Here is a 22987-nt window from a genome sequence, read left to right on the forward strand (position 1 = left end):
AGAAATAGAAATAATTCGTATATAATGTTATTTCGTAAAAGAAATGTATATTACGAACGAAAATATTAAATGGACATATAATAATAAGATACAAAATTAATTAAACTTCTTTATTATCTCTTTCAATCTCGTTGTTTTAATTCACCAAGAAATGAAATACTACTATTCGTTAAGATCGATATTTCTCACGTTTTTATTTTTAATTTCGAATATATCGAAAACTATCATTCTTTAATGTCACGTGAAAATCCCAAAGAGAGGTTCAGTTTCGCGAGAGAGAAGAAGAAGTATATAAATTCTTTGAAAAGACGAAGAGAGAAAAATAGTTCTCGATCGAGTTGGTATCGTTAAACATATTTTTCTTGTAGAAACGTTCTCGAGAGTTGGAACACGCAGAGGAGAATACTTTTCTTCCTTCCTTCCTTCCTTCCTCTTTCTCTACCTCGAATTCGTTTCAACTATAACACAGACTGACATGATAGGTTCTATCGACGAATTTTTATCGAAATTCAATGATTTTTTTTTTACAAGAACGCGACATATCGTACCTACCTATTCTCATAAAAGTTTATCGAACGTTCATAATAATAGATCATAAACTTTTCGTTTAAGTAACTCTCCGTTTGATCACAAAATGTCTTTTTAATTATCTGATTATTCTATTAACGTTCTATTTAAGATTCTCAATGATAAGTATTTTTGATAATTTGATAAATCGAGCGAATGAAAAAAAGAAAGAAAAAGAATGAAAAGTGAAAGAGAGGAATAGAAAATAACGGAGAAACGAGAACTCGATAAAATAAGTAACATCCCTTAATAACCGTAGATTAATATCAAAGGAAAAAATGAGAAATTTATTTTAATGAAGGAATAGTAAAAAGATATTAAAAAACGAAATTTATCTCAATGAAGAACTCTAAATCGGGAATGTCCAACTTATTAGTCTTTTTTGAGAAACATATGAAGAAAAAAATATTGTCTCTACCTACACAATAACGATAAACGAATTTAACATCATGCATTTGACTAGCTCACAAAAAGAAATTCTTAATAGGATTACTTTAGTGGCATAATAGTGGCTAGTTCTGTTCTCGTAAAAAGATTAAGAAAGTTTATAATTCTGTTTTGAGTTACATTCATTACAGTACTAGACCACACTCGTTCTTAGGATTTCGAATTGGACACAGTCTTGTAACAAATTATTTTTTCTCGATTCTCATTTCAAAATTATTTCAAATATTTCTCAATGAATATACTTAACACGTACATTTATTACAAGAAAAATTATCGACAATTTGGATAAAATGCAATCGAAAGGTAAAAAAAATGAAATTTTTAAAGAAGAGAATGCAAACATACGTGGATAGTATAAGTGACTTTGTAAGAAACTTGGCAAATCGGCCAAGTGACCAAACGCGTTCAAAATGCTGCTTTAATATATGATAGCATGAATGTTATTTGCATGAGTATTCGAAGAATTTTTAAATCGCGAAGAAAATTCGAAATAAAGGGAGAAAGAAAAGACTTTTTTCATGAAAGTTGGAAAGAATAAAAGAGTGATATTAGCTTTGTAAAATAAATGCGAAGAGTGAAAAGATCTCGCGATTTAAAAATAAGCTTTTTACGTACGCGTCTAATTGTAAGTTTCAGTATTTGACCGAAAAAAAAGGGGGAAAAAAATGAATGAAGGAAAGAAAGTGAGCAAGACAACAAAAAATTACCCAAAAAAAAGGACAACGATGCTGACACATTTGACATCGTAAATAAGATAGGAACGATGACCAGACAAACTGTCTGGAAAGCGGCCAATCGACACGTTTATCGCGTAAATTCCCATGAAATTTCACAAGTATCAAATATGTCCACGACAGGGACACTAATACGTAATATGTTTGTCAAAGAACTTTCAAAACTGTCCTAACTATTTTTCACGTATTATCCTGATTTTATATTACAAATTGAATGCTATTAAAAAAAAAAAAAAAAAAAATAGAAATAAAGGAAAAGAGATGAGATTTTTCTTTTTATCGTATTTTTTTGTTTTTGTTTTTTATTTTCGGATATTTTATCGAGATAAGTCAACGTTGATATACGGATATCGTTTTGTTTTTCGGTAACTCCCGCGACAAAATTGCTTGGTTACCGCTAATAATGTTCGTGCTTTGCGTAAACGATACGGCAAGGATAACAAGGACATCGTAAATAGAAATAATTTGGTAGAAATAATTAATCAGAGTATTACTATTCGTACTAATCGTTATAAAAAATAACGATCTAAATGTTCGAACCTGCTGGACCCATCTTATCATTGTTAATATCAGCAACAATTCCAACAAATAATATGGGAGGGGGAGGAAAAGAGAGAGAGAGAGTGAGAGAGAGAGAGAGAGAGAGAGAGAGAGAGAGAGAGAGAGAGGAAAGATTTACTCGTACACATTTATTTCGGCTAACAATGACGTAAGCGAGCGTGTAATTACTTTTGTAATCGAATAGTACCTATCAGAAAATGGCACAGTGGAAAATATATGACAAATATCCGACATATTCTCGTGCTCTTCTTTATTTATAGTCAGAGAACCTCGAAATTCTATTATTAAAATAATTCTAATAGATGACTCCCGACACGTGGTTCGGTTTAAAACCGTCCATCTGCCGTTAGCACTGTTTTGTTGCATCGAATAAGTGGACATGAATGCATTTGTCAAAAAAGTACCAGATGTTAACAGCACAAAAATAATTATGTAGTATTCGACTTTACACAAAGATCATGAGAAAGAGAAGAATGAGATAAGGGGAAACAAATTTATATAGAAGTGGATTTTAATAAGATTCATACCCTCTCAGTCAATTTAAAAATAATCAATATTTTCTTGTAATACAATATTACATAATCATTGTTATATATAAAAACATATTTTAGAATTATTGTAACTTTTAAATAGATATAAATTTTATTACATAAAAGTATTTTATCGTATGAGAAGTAAAATTTGAAATATATGTAACGAGTAAGATAATAATTGGACGATTTAATTAAATTTTTCTTGCTTTTTTGTTTTTTTCTTTAAAACTTTAGATGTAATCAATTCATAAGTAGGTGTTTATATAATTACTATTCTTTGTCCAATTTATTTACCTTAATTACATCTCATATTAAAATTAGAAATGTTGAAATTTATTTCCATGAAGAAAATGAATAAAATTTCAATCTTTCTCTTTATTTCATTTTCTTCTTTTCATTCAATTAAATAAGCCCGGAAATATCATCGAACTTACATTCGTTTTAAATTCGATTAATAAACATCATATGAAAGTATCGTGTTATTAAAGAGCTTATGAAATTGACTAAAGATTACGAAGTATGAGAAATGAGAAGACAAATGAGTCAAGTAATATGCAAAATTGTGATGCATATATTATGTACACATATATATATATATATTTTTTTTTTTGTATATATACCACAGCAATTACAGTATCATTCATATCGAATGGAAATTCGATGTTCTCCGTTATACACGAAATATGGTTTAAACGTGGGATTAATTATCGCGAGAAATCTTGTAACCGGTTACACCAAATAAACGATCCACTTCCACGAATGTTTTCTTTTCGTGATTAATCACCGAATGAAATCGTAAAGTAACTTACGGATGAAATGAAATGAAAAAAAAAAAAAGAAAAAAAAGAAAAAGGAACGAAAACAAATAAAAAGAAAAAAATAATGATACAGAGACAGAAAAAGAAAAGGCAAGGAATAAAATAAAAAAAAACGAGTCGAATTCATCTTGCAAGCAACATCCGTAAAATCTTTCTCGAAGTGGCAAAGAAGAGCTCCTCTCATTCGATAGAAAACCGGTTCGAAGATGAAAATAATTCGCGAACGTTGATCCTTGCTGCAAACTCATATTGACCACTTATCGTTCCCCAGCAAGAACGTCACTGACACCGAAGAGATAACAAAATACGTTTTAGCGAGAACGAAAATGTGTCGATAGAATCGAACGACGTTTTTTTCGAACGTATGACGAAACATTCGTCTGTATATACACGTCGTCATATATATGTAAAGGTGAGAGAAATTTTGAAGAAGTGTGTGCACCGATATTTCTAGAAATATCGATAAACAAATTTCTTTTAAGTACCGCTAAGAAAATGTTATTCTTTATTTATCATATGTGTGATGATATAGGTAAGAGTGTGTGAGAGTTTATTGTAAGATGAAAGAGAAGGATACCGTTTCTCTAGAGGGGAATGCATATGTTTTAATTGTAAGGTGATACCACTTGGATCCATCGCTTAATATGTGGTCGCATTGAAACCTCTCGAATATTTCCGACACGGAAGTACAAGAAAAATCCAGATTTGTTATGATCGGAAATGGTCGGAAAAATTCGAGAATTAATGCAAGTAAATGATGATAGACGATGGAGGAATAGGACCAAAGGGCGCATTTGATATTGTATTGTTTGTACGACGAATGTTTGTGTGTGAAAGACGATGGCAAGAAAGAATTAAGTACAACGATATCTTCATTAATTACGATGTTTAAAGTAACACATAACACAACAGATTGATTAATTATTAATTTAGATTATAGATACTTACTAGTTCTTTTCTATCTCATCTCATTACATTTTTTTATACCTTATTAAATCGTTTAATATAATATTTATTAAACGATATTAAATAAATTAAATTAATAAATACATACAGTAAATTATACATTTATATATGTAATTACTTTTGACAGAAAATTATTCATCAACAAGATAAATCGTTCGTCTAATATATCGTGACTAATAACGTTCGGGTTTGTTCGAAAATACTAAAATCCAGGACGCTTAATTCTAATTATGAGAGTTATAACGACGTTAAGTGCATCTGGCTATCGTATAGTTGCCGTTGTAATCGTAAATTTCTAGTGGTGGTAAATGAAGGAGAAAGAGAATCGTGTAAGAGCAACTTGTCTGCCAGCTGGAATAGCAATTCGTAATCCGGTTGTTAGAGATTTGGATGATCGTTATGATATCCTTAAACGAAATTTACCCATAAATGTTAAAACTTATCTATAAGAAATAAGAAAATATCGATTCTTCGTTAATTATTTATTTTTTGTTTAGTTCATAATTTATGTATATAATCTCGGGTTTGTAATGTAACATGTTAGATTCGTATAAAATGTTACAGGTAAAAATATTTACAAATATCATATATTCCAGTCACTTGAAATACATTTTTTAGTAATTAAGTAATATCGATCCGTGTATGCTTGATAAAATGATCGACTTTTTATTTTCATAATCTTATTTCGAAAAAATGAAGAAAAATAAGAATAAGTAAAAAATAATGTGGTAGATAACTAATCTATCTTCAAAAAGAAATTCTGAAAACGAAGCCGAATCCATAGAAGAGAACAAGAATTCATATTCGAATAGTTGATCCTCTTTGCCTTTTAATCCTTTAATTTATTTCTCTTAGCTTTTAGTCCAAAGCTTTCGCATAATACAAACCCCTCCCTTTTCTTCGGGCATGAAAAAGAGGAATCCTGTTTCAGTCCTCGTTCTCGTTACGATAAAAGAGAGAAAGATAGAGACGAATAAAAAGGTTTAATCCTTAGAGAATCACGTGTCGCTGAGGAAATCTTCTGGGGAACTTCTCATCCCACGTATACCTTTTTCGGTAGTGATCTCTCGAATTTGTGTAAATCTTTTTTGTTGGTTAGATATGGTCGAACCAGAAACTGTGACTCTTGCTACACCGGAACAAATGCTTCCTAATGCACTAGCGTATTTAAATGCGTTAGACGAAGTAGTTTTTTTCGATGAACAACTAGGACTAATGGATGAGATCTTGCTAACGTTATTGCTACGCCAACGTTCGTTTTCTGATAAATAATCTCGTTGTAACGTAGGAGGATCAGTTACATAAGAACCGGATAAATCACTCTCCAAATGATGTCTTTTTTCCGACAAACAATGAAATATCTTATGTGAGTTTCTTTTTTTTAACGTTAACATATGTTGCCTTGCCAATTTTTCTTTAGAATTTAAAGAAAATCCAGAATCCTCCAATTGGAAAAACGGGAATAAAGGTTTGGGTATACCTGTTGTAAAAAATACTGGTACGATTTTAACTTTTTCTATGCTTTTAGGTAAACCGATCACTTTACTTCTTCTCGTTGATGTTAACGACTCATTTGTTCGTATGTTAGAAGTTTGAGAAGACTGATCAACAGCCATTGTTTTTTCTTCTCGTTTTTGTCGTTGTTCATTCAAATGTAATTTCGAATCTCTTACAATAATAAAATCCTTCGGCGTATTTTCATTTATAAATTCGACGTTTTCTATCAACGAAATAGATCTTTCCTTTTTGGAATAAGGAATAGGAAGATTCAATGGAAAATCTTGAGTCTTTTTGCAAAGGGAGATGTTAGAAAACGATTCCTTGTCACCCGAGAGAACATTTTCATCGATAAGGTTCGGGATGACGATAGCCGAGCTCATCGAAGAACCCCGCAAATCTTTCTTGCTTCTTTGCCGTTCCGTAGTAGTATGATCTTTTACCACTTCCTTCGATCTACCAAGAATCAATATATCCGAAGGTTCATCGGCGTTTGCTCGTGAAATATATTGACTTCCATTCATATCGTAGGATTTTCTTAAAATAAAATCCGTATCATAATAAAGTGAACCCTTTTCCTCGTCGTCGGTCGATCTAACAATCCCTTTTTCCCTTTGACATCGATCGCGAATACAAGAAGATCCAGGCCGATAATAGAAACGTTCAAATTGCGAATTTATCTGATTGTGAAAATAACAGTTTGAAATCTTTTCACCGAGATATTCGTTTCCGATTGAAGAACACTCCTTCTTACTCGGAGTAATTTCAAAATACATTGGATCTTTCTTCTTCGGTTCATTGTACGATCGGTCCGTACCGTGGAAACCGGTTTCGGTTTCGGTTTCGGTTTCGACGAAAAATTTCGAAGTACCGGTCGAGTAACGGTAACAACTTTCTCGCGATTTCGATTTACCGACCATCGTCATCGGCGAAAACTGTTCCTTCTTATTGCCGACTAAACAACGATCGATATCAATACGATCACCAATCGAATAACCACCGGTTACTTTATTTTCATCTATGGTATTTGATATTCTTTGTAATTTTAATGCACGAAATTTAGCAGCTATTTCCCTGAGCTCGCATCGAAGCGGCGAAAATTCTCCTTGTATCTTCAAAAGTACGTCAGTGTCGTTAATAACGCGTCTTTTTTGATTAAATAAATCGGACGATTTGTTTTCCAATCGTGAATCATTAACTTGATACGGTGGTATATATAATGATGTTTTAGACGATTCCGGATTCTCAACAATGTCAATCAGATCGTTAGAATGGTGGTCTTGACGTTTATCGGAATAAACAATTCGATCTATCGGATTTTCTATATTTTCTGTCATCTTCGGTACTGATTCTTTCATTTGATCCTTTTCAGTTAATTCGATATTCTGTGATAAGATTAAAATCCATGTCAATACATATATAAATAAATCTATATAATTTATACAAATTTAGATACTTTATTAAGATCCTGATTCTCATTTTAGATTTTTATTCTTGTATTTAGGATTAAACAAATTAATTAACAAATTTTCTTATTGTCTTATCCGTCACACAACAACAACAACAAAATAAAATAAAAGACGTATTAAGATTTATGAAATAATCGTTCAACGATCAACGTGTTAAGTATCACATTTATCTACCTGAATTACAGGTAATAACATTAAGGATTCTTGTCTATTCAGTTCATATTTCTTGCCCAAATAACAGACTTCCGATTTCACTGATTCCGCTATTTTTGATTCGGCCGATAAGAGAAGTTCCGTTTGTTCTACTATCATTCGTAATTTTTGCTGACGAGCGAACGAGGAATCCGATATCATACGATCTTTGACTTCAGTAGTAGGGCTTGATTCGATACTTCTCAGAATTGGTAGGGATATTGTACTCATAGCAATATCGCTTACATCCTTTCGAACATGGGCGTATTGTCGAAAATCCATTTTCTCCTCTGTACCGAAACCTTCCGAAACCTTTAAGGTCCCTTCGACTACTTCCTCTTTCCGTAGGTTTCCGGAATGCGATTTCGATAGAAAATGAGTATGACAAGTTTTCCCTTCCTGTAATCTCGACGGACCCTCGCTCGAAGTCTCGTAATCATTTTCTATTCGTTGGAATGTTAAACAAATTAATTATTTTAATATAATATATTTCTTATATAAATATAATACGAAAATCAAATACACAAATTCGTTGTGTATTGGTAACATTATAAAATAATTATTTAACGATCCAATTTTTGTATTTTTACGTCTAGAAGAAAATCATATAACATGAAAGTATATATTATGTTACTTGGACAGAGATACGTAATTTGGTCAACTCGTAAAATAATAAATTGTTCATTGAACACAATAAGGATTTCATAATTTTTAGATTTTCATTTTGTTAAAACATTACCAATTCATAGAATAATTTTTACATTATATAATTATTAAAACTATCATAGTTCCTATTTAGTTTAGTTATATCTTATATTTTTTTAAAATACATATAAAAATTTAAGGCACAAAGTAACAATTAATTTAGCGGCGATAAAACATATTGACGCGAAATACATAAAAAAAAAAAAAATATGTAATTAAAAAATTACATATTATTATAGAAAATTAAAAGCGTCAGATAATTTTGTTCATGCTTAATAAATTTGTGAAGAAAGTAATATTTAAAAATGTATTTACAAATATATATAATCGATTAGATTGGAATTCTGTAGATTTTAAATGAAAGAAAGGAAAAATGTAGGAAGAATTATTTAAGAGGAAGTGAAAAGTAAATAAAAACGAACCATCTGTATCAGATGTGCAAGTATTGGCAGAACTTGGCCTGGATTTTGCAAACGCGTGCCGATCTGGACGATCGTCCTGGGACTCGTCAGAAAGCCCTTCAGGATTTCCATCGAATGTAATGGGTTTTTCTCGTTCGATAGAAGGAACGATCGGTTTCCTGGACGGTGAATAATCGAGCAGCCTTCCAGTGATAGTTGCTCCAAGTGACATATTGTTTATAGGTTAAATATGAAACGAGTTTCCTTATTTTCTTTTTCCCTCCTCTTTCAAACACGATCGATCAGCGCTAACTTGAGCGAAATTGAACGAGGATGTGCCGTCAAGGAGCATAATTTTATGGAAGTTCTACGCACCTTCGAGAATCGTACGAGAATTTCCTTTGAATCGATCTAAGCTGATATTTGGATGAACGAAATAAAAAAAAAAAAAAAAAAACAAACTTCGTGTTGCTCTTACGTATATACATGTATGTATAGTGTAAGTATATATTTACACATAGAATCGTATTTTATTTAATATGAATGATGTGTTTGATGCTTTTTAGCCAATTTGCTTATCGACGCTTGAGTTTCATTTTGTACAATTTTTTATTCAAATAATTTGACGCCTGTGATAGGAAACATCAAATAAGCAAATTAACCAACAAAATAATATTTATGGTTTTTAGGTAACACTACTCGTATCATAAACGTTTCGATTAATAGGTTCTTTTCAATACTATTATTTCTTATTTTACGATTTTGGTATCTCAAACCTATTACGCCTCTAGGCGTATAGTCATGTTAAAAGAAATATAGATAAAACAGTTTTAACCAATATATATTTTTCGTTTGTAAACTTTTACATATATGTACATATAGATAACTTACGCTTGTGTGTATACTTCTTTACATGATTGTGTATTTAAATGCGTTTTCTATGCATGTATAGTATATACTAAGTATGTATAATATACGTATTTTAATATCAATTTCCTAAATATTCAAATTGATTAGGAGAAGTATTAAAAATTGATAAAATAATCTTTTATATTAGCTTATACTATTTCCTTTTTATCGATCGTTATTATTACCAAAAGAATTCTAGTTAATACTTAATAAATTAATTACGATTTTTATCAACGATTTCGTCATTGGTCAATAATCTCGTATAAGTAAACAAGTTAAATTTCACTTATTCATTATGTAAATTTATTCGATTGGCCCATCGAAAAATAATTTCAAACGAATGAATTTTATAACATTTTCAACGATGAGCTCTACCTTTAGCGAGACTTTCTTCACCTTTATAGATACAAGTTTGAATTACTAATTTAAATTGCCAAATTACGTTATTCGTTGCATATACGATGAATTGGATTGTCTTCTCCGATATAATTACATTCGAATAGAACGATAATCATCTACCAACGATAGATTTGTACTATCCATTATATAATGAAGGTTCAAAATACAAGGTATAACAAGCAATATTTAGTTACATACACAAATAGATAGGTAAATATATATATAACTGAATACCAATTACCATGAAGATATTTCTCAAGTCGTTCTTTTCTTGAAATAATACGAAAAACTTTGATGCAAACAAAAAAAGAAACTACTTCTAAAGTAGAACGCGATTGGTTGTTTGGATTTGTTGAGAATATATTGTAGTTAAATAATAAATGAGTTTATTTATGATATATTTCTATTAATATCATCGTTACGTAATAGTATAACAATCAAGGTAAAATAGAAAAGAAACGGTCTAACTGTAATTGATTAAAATTGTTAATTATAGAAAAAAAAAAAAAAAAAAAAAAGAAAAAAAAACATAAATCTTCAATAACTTGATTAACGTAAAAGAAAGAACGTGATGTAATAATTTTCTTCTAATAAAGGTAAAAAAAGGTTTGAGGATATGACTACGACGATTTACTACTATGATTACAGTGAAATGTAATTTGCCATTCGGAGGGTGCTCATTACCGTGTCGGTTGAACCGGTATGTCATTAATATCAATAACCACTTAGTACAATATCCACGTACCCCTCTTACGTCAAATTCGTCTACCCTCGTGAACACATTTCTACACTCTCGAATATCTGACACCACCACCACTACCACTAACATTACTACGATCTTTCAACCTTTCGACCATTTTCAATTACCTTCGATAAATTCGATAACCACAAACGTTTCGACAAGTTTATCATTACGAAATCGATATAAATTATGTTGGTTAAAATATATATTTAACTTTTGATTCTTGAGAAGAGAAAATAATAAATGATTACCGATCAAAAAACTTTCTATCAAATTATTTAAAAGATAAATGTCTTATCATAAAGATAACGACTCAGATTTATTATACATACACAAGTGATTATTCATTCTTATTCCGAATAAATTGATATTTAATAGGATACAATATTTTCCATTACTTTTCGTCTCGTTGAAACCAGTTAAAAAAAGAGTAAAATTTAATGGTGAATAACACAACGTGAATGGTAGTCTTTTTAGTAAGAAACCATTGTGAATTGTCGCGATTCTTAAAATGAAAAAGCATTGGGCCAATTTAGACGAACGTTTACTTTCCGAGAGAAAGAAATAAGAAGAATAAGAAAGAAAAAAAGAGTAAAAGTTAAGAGTAAGAGTCTTGCTGTTGAATATATACGTGAGAGCTTATTTCTCAAAAGGAATGCCCAACAACGAGCTTAATTGTCCGGGAAAACAAATTTCAGACGATTAAGAAACATTTTACGAACTACGAGTAGAGAAAACTAGCGAGCGCATACTTCTTTTTCCCACCAATATTTTATCTTATATCTTTCTGGTTTAACGCGTACAATCTCTTATATAGAACGTTTCAAATATACGAGCCATTGCGAATAATAAAAATGAGAAAAGAAAAGAAAAGAAAATAACAGTATATTCATCTTTTTATACTCTCCGTTTTATGGGTTCGAGGGCACCACTCTTCTATTAAACACCTTCTTGCACTTGTACAATACTATCAGAAAGTTATAATCTTTTGTTATTTCAGATTGGATACTCATTCATGTTACTAACCATACTGATCGTAAATGTTAATATAATTACAACAAAGTTAATCGATAAATTAGTGATATCATTTCTAAACAATCGCGATATGAGATATAAAATAGTATTGTTTAAAAGACTTTTGAAGATCGAAATAAACGTGTATTATCGGTATGAGACGTTAAATAACGTGAGGTTGTAAAGTTAAACTAACGATTTCTATGATTTATATAAACGCCATTATATTGCTTACTTCTCTATTGATCCTGTGTTATCGAACTAAGAAAAAGGAACAAGTAGGATTCAGAAAAATGGATGTGGTAAAAATGTCGAGTTAAAAATACGATTTGAAGTAGAGAAAGAGAACGAGTAGAGTTTTCTTCCTAAAAACGAGAAGCAAGATTTTTATTTGATCGAACAGCTGTGCTCCTCCCCATTAATTTTCTTTCTTATTTCTACCATACTCGACCATACTCGGAATCCAAGGAATTCGTAAATCACCGTTAATACCGTTTCACGTTTGTGAAACTCGAATATCCTCTGAACGTTGATCTTTGTTCTCCAGTCTCCCCCTATATCTTCCTTTAAAGAAAATGTGAAAAGGTATTGACAAAATTTATAAGCTCTAACGCACAGTACTCCTGGAAACAGCACTTTGGTCTTTTGTCCGAAAGAAAAGGGACAGAAAAAGAAAAGGAAAAAAAAAAAACAACAAGAAACGAAGAAAGGAGAAAGAGAAAATCTAAAGAGAGAGTGAGCATGAGAAAGATTGAGAGGAGTAAAAATCGTTGAACACATTGTCCACAACGATATGCGCAGTTACGCAAAGCTACTTTCACAAGCTACAACGAAGGACAATCCATTATCCTTTCTCAGGACACCGATAATTTAATCGTATGGGTCAACCCATCACTACCTCCTACCCACTTCTTGTTTTTTGTTTTTTTCTTTTTTTTCATTCTTTTATCACTTTCGTTATTTTGTATACTGATCGTAAGATAGATGATACTTTTTTGTTTTTTTTTTACATAGGTAGAAAAAAAAGGAAGCAAAATTCGATTGGTTGATAATTAATGCATGTTCCGAACAATTGAATTTACAGAAAAATAATTCATTATCCTTTCTAAGGATATAAATAATTTAATCGCGATCTAATTATTTCACTCTTTCTTTACTTCCCCATTTTAATCGAGAAATAGATTACTTTTTTTCTTTTCTAGATAGAAATGAATTGAATTTTTTAATAATTAATTTTAATTGTTCGAACGATCGAATAAAGATTATTTAACATCGAATTTTTGCAAAGTTACTTTTTACGAATACACGAAAAAAAAAAAACAATTATCCTTTTTCGGGTTTTCAATAATTTCATTGAAGGGATCAACCTAATACTACCTATTTTTTTTTTTTATTTTTCATTCTGATCGCAAGACAGATAATACTTTTTCTTTATATTGCAATGAAGTAATTTTAAATTAATTAATAATTGATTTTCGTTCGAATAATTGTAAAATTACTTTTACTGATAGACTGAGAATAATTTATTATCCATTATTCTGAATTCCAATAATTAAATTACACGATTAGAAACCATTATTTTCAATTTCTTTACATTCTTTTATACCCCCTTACTTTACTTTATTATCCCCGCGATTGAAAGACAAAAAATCGATTAATAATTGATAATCTTTTAAACGATCGATAAAATATTATTTACAATATCAAATTTTCACTCGACTCACAAACGAGTTTTCGATCTTCGAACGATCCCCCGTACTTTCTTTCTCCCATGGTCATACCATATACTATTCGAACATAAAAGAAAAGGGAACAAACAAATAATATGTATGAAAAGAAAAAAAAAGAAGAATAAAAAAAGAATTCGATTCGCAAACTGGACTGATTGAATAACGTCGTTTCCACGCCTTTTACTTTTATAACAGATCGAAGGTAAATGTAGGAAACTACATATTCGTCTGTACAATTATATCTTTATTCTTTCTCTCCTCTTTTTTTTTTTTGTTGATTCATATCGAACCGAATGAAAAGATCAACGTGATGCATCAAGCATTTCCGGTTTAACTAACATCAAAGTGTTACATAATAAAAATAACATTTTTAAAGTGTTACGCGTAAAAGAAATGTTATCAAAGATGATATACGAATTTTTTTCATAAAATCTGTAATTACAACTTTATTTAACCAATGATAATGTTAATTCAAGAAAATCAAATAAATAAATTTAATGAAAATAAACATGAACATTGAAAAGATAAAATGGACGTAAACAATATTATCGAAGAAAATATACGAGTTCTTTTTATATATATATATATATAATCGTAATTTTAATTTCATTAAGTCAACACGAGATAGATATAATAAAAATAATTAAATAAATAAATGTAACGCGAAAAAAAGAAAAAGAAAAAAGAAGATAGAGAATTTATATGACACAAAGGCAACAAAGAAATGTCATCGAAGAAGATACGCAAATTTTTCTCGATAAAATTGTAATTTCAGTTTTGTTAAGTTAACGATAGTATAATAAGAAAAATAAATGTAATGAAAATAAAATAGACCATTCGAATGATATAAGAACAGATTGACAATTAAAAAATACAATTTGAATGAAATCATCTGTCGTTTAACCGCAGTTGTATGCATGAGTGCATTTATATACAATATATATATATATATATATGTATCTATAGAACTTATTCAATATGAGATGTCAGGTGCAGCGACTTTGTAATAATTTTAATCTTTCATGTTCGTCAAACTCTCTCTCTCTCTCTATTTTTTTCTTTTCTGAGAATATATTCGTATACTTTCCAAACAAAAAAAAAGGAAAAAAAAATAATTTTTTCACGAATCGAATTTTTACTAGAAAGATAGACAAATAAATAAAATCCATAAAATACAATTGAAGAATTTCGCGAAGTGCATCATCTCGATTTCCAAATCCGACCTTGTTTATACTCTCTCGTTCGATAAATGCAATGTATTGGTCGCGTGCAAGCGAGAAAAATCGAGTTCGAAGAGAATAACAGTAACAGCAATGGTACACCGTGCTACCGTCATGCCATGACTAAATCGAATCTTCAAGAGACAGATTCTCGATCAGGGTAAAAGCGTTTCAACGAAAATTCGATGCATCGATCCTTTTTGTCTTTATTCTTTTTTTTTTTTTTATCCCTTAACTTCGTGACAAAACTTCCAATAATTTGGCTGTAGATTTTGAAAATCATTTTTTATTCGATGACGCAAAGACGATCATCCATTTTGATTTTGGTTTTTCGAAAGATGCGTAGAGTACCCCTGATATTTGATAAATTTCGTTTCCCGTCCCGCCCCCCTTCCCCCGCTTAAGAGGGAAAAAGAAATCTAAGAGAAAAAGAGATAAAATACATTTGTGGAAATACGTGATAGAAAAAGATTTGAAACGATACAATAAATTGATAAAAATACGACGTCTGATCGGGATCGTAAAATTTGCAGATGATTCCATAGAAAATCATGAGAGATTCAACGGAAAGTAAGATTAGGTAGCAATAAATATAAACGTTTAGACTCATCCCCTATTTTATCGGTATCGTATTTCAACTTAGTTTTTCTCAGAAATGTTCGTACCTTTTACAGGAAAGAGAAAGAGAAAAAGAGAGAGAAGAAGAAGAAGAAGAAGAGAGAGGATCAATCGATTCATCTTTTGTGGTTGAAGATTTTCCTCGTATACGAAAGGAAGTGGAAATACCCAATGTTTTATTTTACAATATATTCCATTACAAGACGGACAATTTCTTTTTCTTTCGTGTATTCTAACTCACTCCTTAAAACGCAGTTCGTTCCTTTTTCCAAAAAAAAAAAAAAAAAAAAAAAAAAAGAAAAAGGAAAAGCTTTCGAGAGATGTGCATGATTCCCTCCCTTCGTATCTACTACTCGGTGCATCAAGGAATAGCGAAACTAAATTGCGACACGTTTTTCAGAAAGCATTGAGAGTAATTTAAATAAAACGTACCTTTGCGGATACGTATACACGGTGAATATAAATCGTTTTGGGAAGTGAAATTTCCAGTAAATCTCGTATGTAGGCGAATATGCACGCGTTTTTCCTTGAGACCTTCAACGATGTTAAACAAAAAAAAAAAAAAGAAGAAGAAAGAAGAGACGAAAAAAAGAAAGAAAGAAAGGAGAAGAGAAGGTTGAGATGGTTATCGCGAAACTTGTACAGCATATACAGTTTTTTTAAAAGAGTCTTTCGATTCTTTACTTTGACGGAAAGAACTAGAAAAAGAAGTAAGAATGACAGGAGGAATGAGAGGAATAGAAGGAAGAAAATCCTGTGAAAGAAGATATGAACTATTTGGAAAAAGTATTTCTACCAAATCAAACATGTAACACGGAAAACGTATTATTTACTTAATAGCTCACAGAATGTGTCTCGTATCTCTGCAGCAAGAAAAATATCTAAAAAGAAACGTCGTAAGATTGTTATGTCGTGGAAAAATAAAGATAGACGAAGAGCTCTTGGGATATTGACTCCAGTAGTCAAGTAAAAGCCCTTAAATGGTAAATATAATAGAAGAACACAACAAGTTGGATATTTAACTTTAAACGGAAGCGGAACTCAAATATTATCGGAGATTAAACGTTCCTAACTCTTTTTTCTTTTTTTTTTTAAATAATCCCCCTGATCGGATTGAAGAAAAATTGTTATTTCTTTTTTTTTCTTTTTTTTTGTTTCAGACGATCTCGCTAAGTATTTCAAAAACGACCGGCTTTCTACGAGGTAGGTAAAATACTTTCGAAATACACGTGAAAACGTAGCGATAAATAACTCGACGTACGATAACGTTCCTTCACGATTTCGCGTGTCTCGTTATATCATGAATACGATGGGAACTTGATTAAATCATTCGATCGAACGATTTCTAGTTTCACGGACGAAAAAGAAGATAAAAAAAAAAAAATAAGAAGAATTATGTAAATGGGGACCCGCTTTAATTTATTAGATACATATATGTAACTTTTTTCTGCTTCTTCTTTTTTTTTCTTTTCTCTCCCCTTCTTTCTTTCTTTTTCTCATCTCTTGTCGTTTCCTTGTGATGACACAACAGGGCTGCACGAAAGTGAAGGGACGAGAAGCAACACGAACACGCTTCCTGTTCTCTACATTTCCAAGAAAAAATTGGGAGAGGCTCCAAATTGGAAGATATGTTCGAGATAGAATTGTAAATTGTGAAAGGTGATCACCTGCTGTCTTTCGTTATTAATGATTTACAAATATTTCATCACTCATTATAGATAGAGAAATGAAAATGTTTAGTAGATATAGAATAAAATTCTAAATTATATTAACAATATTAAAATAATAAATAATTAACAATAAAATATTTCTAATCATCTCTATTAGTCTATTTCTCCCCCGCCCCTCCCATAGAAATTAACACTTGGAAATAAAATTGACACTTCGAAAATAATTATTTTAACAAAGCAAAATAATAACAGCGGATATTCATTCGTCGATTCTTAACAAAAAGAAAAATATAAGAACACGCGGAGAAAGGTGAAGATCGATTTACCGTTTATAGTCGATCATCGATCCATATTACAATTAGTATTACGTATACTATTTATGTCACGAAATTCAACCAGTTTTCTTTGAATTTTGCGCACCTTTACGTTTGCCGGTGTTACGTATTATTTTGGTAAGAATGAGATGGAACAGTGTGAACAAAATCATGAGAAGCTATCGTACACTCGGTAGGGCGTGCGGCTGCTCCAGTGAAAGTAATCCTCTTTCGCTTGGTAACGCATTGCCATCTGGTCAGTCAGGCATATAAAAAGCGCGAGTGGACTAAAGGATGACACACTCAAGTGGACACAACGCAAGAGTAACAACAATGAAAATCTTCCTTGTACGTACGACTTAAATCTATCTCTCTTACATAGAAAAGAAAAAAAAAATCAATCGAAATATTATAATAATTGAATATAATATATCTGATTTTCGAATCATTACAGATCTGTCTGTTAGCTACGGCTGTTTTAGCCGAGAAGAAACACGAAAAACGTGGTACTCTTCTAGGTGATTCTGGTTATTCCAGTGGCCTTGGTTTAAGTGCTTACAATTCTGGTGGACTGAAATCTGGTCTATATTCTTCCGGCTTAAGTTCTGAACTTGGTTACGGATATGGTTCTGGACTTGGCTCTGGATTCAGTTCAGGACTTAGTTCTGGATTTAATTCTGGATTGTCCTTAAGCGGAGGAAACGTTGGAGGCGCATTTCTAGGAGCTAGAGCTGAGCGTATCACTGGTGTCACCGTTCATCGTGAAGTCCAAGTTCCTGTTCCAGTACCACATCCGGTGCCAGTCGAAGTTACAAGAACCGTACCCGTACCTCATCCTGTTCCAGTTAAGGTCGATCGTCCTTACCCAGTACCAGTACCTCATCCAGTTCCAGTTCCTGTTACCCGTCACGTTCCTATTAAAGTCGACCGTCCTTATCCTGTACCAGTACCTCAACCAATCGAAGTCCGTGTACCTCATCCTGTTCCTGTTCCAGTTATCCAGCCAGTTCCTATCTCGGTTGGTCCATCTTATTCCTTGGGTTCTACCAGTGGATTTTCTGGTGGATTTTCCGGTGGATATTCTAGTGGACTTTCCGCCGGATTCTCAGGTGGTTACTCAGATTTTGGATCAAGCTTGTCCAGTGGACTTAGTTCAGGAGTAGATGTCAGCATCGGTCATGAATACTCTTCTAACGGTGGTGGATCGATCGGAGGAGACGCTGGATACTCTTATCCTGCCCCATCGAAAAAATGGTGAAAACTGTCTGATGAGTTACGTTTTACACAATGCTGCATACAAATTTATTTCTTAAGAATCAAAAACTAAGTACCTTTGTACGTTTGTTTTGCTTTTTTTTTTTATCAAACATCGTACGATTTTTTTAACGTAACCATTTGTTGGATTTAATAAATAAATTTATTCTGTTACGATACACAATGTCCAGTTTTTTTACCTATTTCTTTATATCTTAAACCAATGTTCGAATAAAGATAAGAGAGTATTGTTGCTGGTTAATCCGTTTATTGAAAGAAACAGTATGATTAACATAGCTTAAAAGATAATTACGTAAAACTAATTACTAGATTGTACGAGCTAATTTACTCTAAAGTACATGCCATAAACGATAAGCTGGAGAAATCGAAGTCAAAACTATTTTGGCTTCGAGAACTCTAACTGTTAGACAACGAACGTTGATAAACTGAGAAAGTTTCTTGCATTGTTCTTCGATGAATAAATTGAAAACTACGAGTAAACGTTTCATTCGAGTAATTACCTTCAATATTCTAAATAGTTCGAAATAATTTGAATGTAGAAGAGGAAGGAGTGATTTAACATTAAACAACATTGATAAAAAAAATGATATTGATCATCTAAAAAGAAAGATATAAGCTTTAGTAAAGTACCATAAAAATGGCAGGCGTAAAGCCATTGTAAGTAGATGGTGAAAATCCTTATGGCCAATTTCCTATAAGACAGAAAATTTGATACAGGAGAAACGACATTCGATAAATACGAAGGAAAATTTCATCCCAATACGAAATGCACGAAAATCGAAATAGGAAATTGCGGTTGTATTAAAACAGAAAAGCGCCGAAGCACACACAAACATGTACATTTGCAATTATACATAATGAGGGAAATGTTCATAGTTCGATTGGTCGATGTAAAGTTTGCGTGGGTTAGTATTACGTCAGCAAAGTTCCTTTCCTCGTCATATGAAGTCGGCAAGTTCAACGTAAATCGGGTCAGGCCGCGCTGGGAATAAGCTTTACTATCTTTCTTTCTTACTTGGGCTTTATTTTTTATTTTTTTTTTTTTTTTTTTTTTAATATTCATTTAAATTAGATGGATAATCAAAAGAAATTGTACATTTTTATACCGAAGCAAAAAAAAAATATATGTTTAAAATCTTAAGCAAAAGATTTATAGTCAAGAGCGTTTAAAGTGTCACGGTTCCGTGTAAAACCAGTAAAACCAACCCCTTAATGAAAAATTCATACGAAAGTACCACACGTTTGTTTCTCCCAAGCAACTACTAACTCTCGTTGGATATATTCTACTAATGTATGTATGCAAATACTACGGATGTTCTATCTTAATTGGTGTGCCTTTAGTGATATACATATATAACAAACGGATCAATAATTCAAGTGCTTTGAGTGAAAGCTTACGTATATTCGTTACAGATGGCATCGCTAACTTAAAAGCACGACTCAACAAAATATACCCGACCCGATAAAAATACGAATAAAATTCGCGAATATATTTTCATTCCAAAAATCTAAAAATAACAGATAAATATATATTATTTAAACGATATATTTTGTGTAAATCGTGTAAGTTCATTATATCATAAACTTACTTATCGACGTTCAATGAGTAACTATCCTTGGAAATAATATTCTACCGACGATAAGACAGTTCTGTTCAAAAATTAATTGCAGAACGTGTACCTTCGGATGGTATTGCAGATTTCTACCATATGTCGATAACATTATCTCAACAACAGGTAAACATTTGTGAAATTTATTTCGTTTTTACCTTGTTTATTTAACAAAAATATTATTTATAAATGATTATATCAATCTATATGTTCTGAATAAAACTATATACGATTCACTTACGTGTACTTGATCCTAATTTTTCATTTAAAGCACGTATATGGTAAGCTTACCTGAAACAAAAAATAAACAAAAATATTATTAAAAACAATTATATAAATTAGATCGCATACGTTGATATACTATATATACAACTATATATATATATACAATAGACTATCAATAAATTCGATGACTTAATGTACTATTCTAAAAAAATAGTTCGTCGTAACTTTTCCATTAAGCTAATGGAAGAAAACAATTTTCACGATGAATCGTTTAGAAGACAGATAGAATGAAAACGAAGCCACGCTATGTGAATACAAAATGAGAGTCTACCCATTGGATCAGTACGATGAAGGTACACACGTCTCATTGAATTACTTAATGGATCTTAAAACGGAAGATCCTCGATTGTAAAAATTACAATAAAATACATTGTACCAATGTTAGAATAAAATGAATTCTTAACAATTCATAAAATACACTGGGGAACAATTTGACTATATTCTTCATTCAATATACAAAACAAAGTTTAAAGTAAATAAATAAATATCGATTAATTTTATTCGAATAATTTACAAGAATAAATAAAAATAACGTCAAAGACAAGGAGAATAAAAATAAGATTAAATAAAGTACGTGTAGTAATATTTGTGTCAAATAAATTTTCTAAAATCAACCTGAATATAGAATTTCAAAGCGATATTACTCGATAAGCGATATATTGCATAGATGATGAATATTTGCATGAAACATCGCTTATTCGTGTATATTGAAGCGTGTAAGTGGGATATATGTGTATAGAATTATCCCTAGGATGGTTTTAGAACTCGCTAACATCTCGAAATATGATTCCCTTTTTCTCTTTTTATTTCACCTGTTTTACTTTATTCGATATGCGTACAGATACCAAAGCCATTCAGATTGGTCCATTAGTATATTGAAAACTTATACGCAAACGATGCTAATTGAACGTTATTACGATTCTCACATACTATATCAATTAATTACTCGAATACCGAGAAGACTTTATCTATATCAACCATATATCAACTTACTCGAACGATACATATTATATATATATATACATATATGTAAATTCATATATATATGTAATAATTTATTCGCTATGTCAAGAACTGAACACTTTATACCCTGCAGAATAGTAGAATACAATCGCATAAGTTTACCGATATATTCGCATGCTAATAATTATTTCAACGTAGCCAACCAGACGGACAGGGAAACGACTCAATAATTTATCCATCTTGCTGATCGTACGCTATACGTTGCACGTTTATGTAATACATTTCCAAAGGATATACATATGGGACATTCCACATCAAATCGACCACATTTGACCCCGATCCTTTTCGATTTGGTTGAAACTTTTTTTTATCATTTTCTACCCCATTGAAAAACTCTTTGAAAATTCTGCAAATTTTTTTACCCAACCTAAAAAAAATGATGAATTTAAAAAGAAAAAAAAATAGGTTCTTTCAAATAGCCGTTACTTTGTCAAAAAATGGACTTATCGGGACGTTTTTTTTTTTTTTAATTTTTTGTTTTTAAATGTAATCATACCCCATATACAAAATGCATTAAGAAATTTCATTTGAATTTTTATCAAATGATTTCGTATTACTTTTTTTACTCTTTTATATAAGTAATGTAAATAAATACGTAGATATAATATAAGTACTTAGATATATGTTCCTTTTTTCTACGTAATCATAATAAATATATTATAGCTTTGATAAAAATATAAATATAAAGATAAAAATTGATAACATTTGTGCCAAGCTCCATGGTAATAATTCGACTTCTTATCGGTTTCATATTCATTTAATTTATTTTCGATATACCTTTATTGTATATAAAGAGGGCTGTGCAAAGTTTCTCATCGAATTATAAATTTGTTTAATAATTGTATCTGAGAGACATCATTATTCACGATCGGTATATAAATATGTTTGTCTCTTTCGTTCTCTCTTTGTTCCCCTACATTTATAATACATATACGCATATGTTGCATTTGTTTGTCCATTACAATATACAACAACTCAACCATTCGTGGTGGTTAACCAACGTTACTCAATATTTCTATGTGTTAATTTCATTATTCTTTTAATATCGTTCACCATCTGTTCGAAACTAAACGCTCGATATCATCATGATCATCATCGTTTTAAATCCTTCATTTTTATACTTATATATATATATATATATATATATATGCTTATGTCCCCCCCCCCGCGACCACTATCCATCGTATTTCCTATACTAGATATTTCTTTTTAATTTTAATTAATTTTTGTTCTTCTCTATTCTCTTTCATTTTCCTCGTCCTTTCCTCAATTTTCGTAAAAAACGTTT

At 31.0% G+C, this 22987-nt stretch overlaps 2 protein-coding genes across 4 annotated transcripts in view; one reads left to right on the forward strand and one right to left on the reverse strand.

The window, feature by feature from the left end:
* LOC106785808 (cAMP-specific 3',5'-cyclic phosphodiesterase) overlaps positions 1-22987 on the reverse strand; it is a 325274-nt gene that overhangs the window by 192906 nt on the left and 109381 nt on the right. The gene's annotated exons all lie outside the window — the stretch shown is intronic.
* On the forward strand, positions 16415-18857 carry LOC106785876 (tetra-peptide repeat homeobox protein 1-like). The gene is made up of 2 exons (XM_014746679.1): positions 16415-17854; positions 17961-18857. Exons 1-2 carry the CDS (start codon positions 17801-17803, stop codon positions 18762-18764), a joined length of 858 nt encoding a protein of 285 aa, XP_014602165.1. The 5' UTR covers positions 16415-17800; the 3' UTR covers positions 18765-18857.

This window comes from Polistes canadensis, unplaced genomic scaffold (assembly GCF_001313835.1).
Source record: "Polistes canadensis isolate GaletaPanama2010 unplaced genomic scaffold, ASM131383v1 scaffold_3, whole genome shotgun sequence".
In the NCBI taxonomy this organism is placed as follows: domain Eukaryota; kingdom Metazoa; phylum Arthropoda; class Insecta; order Hymenoptera; family Vespidae; genus Polistes; species Polistes canadensis.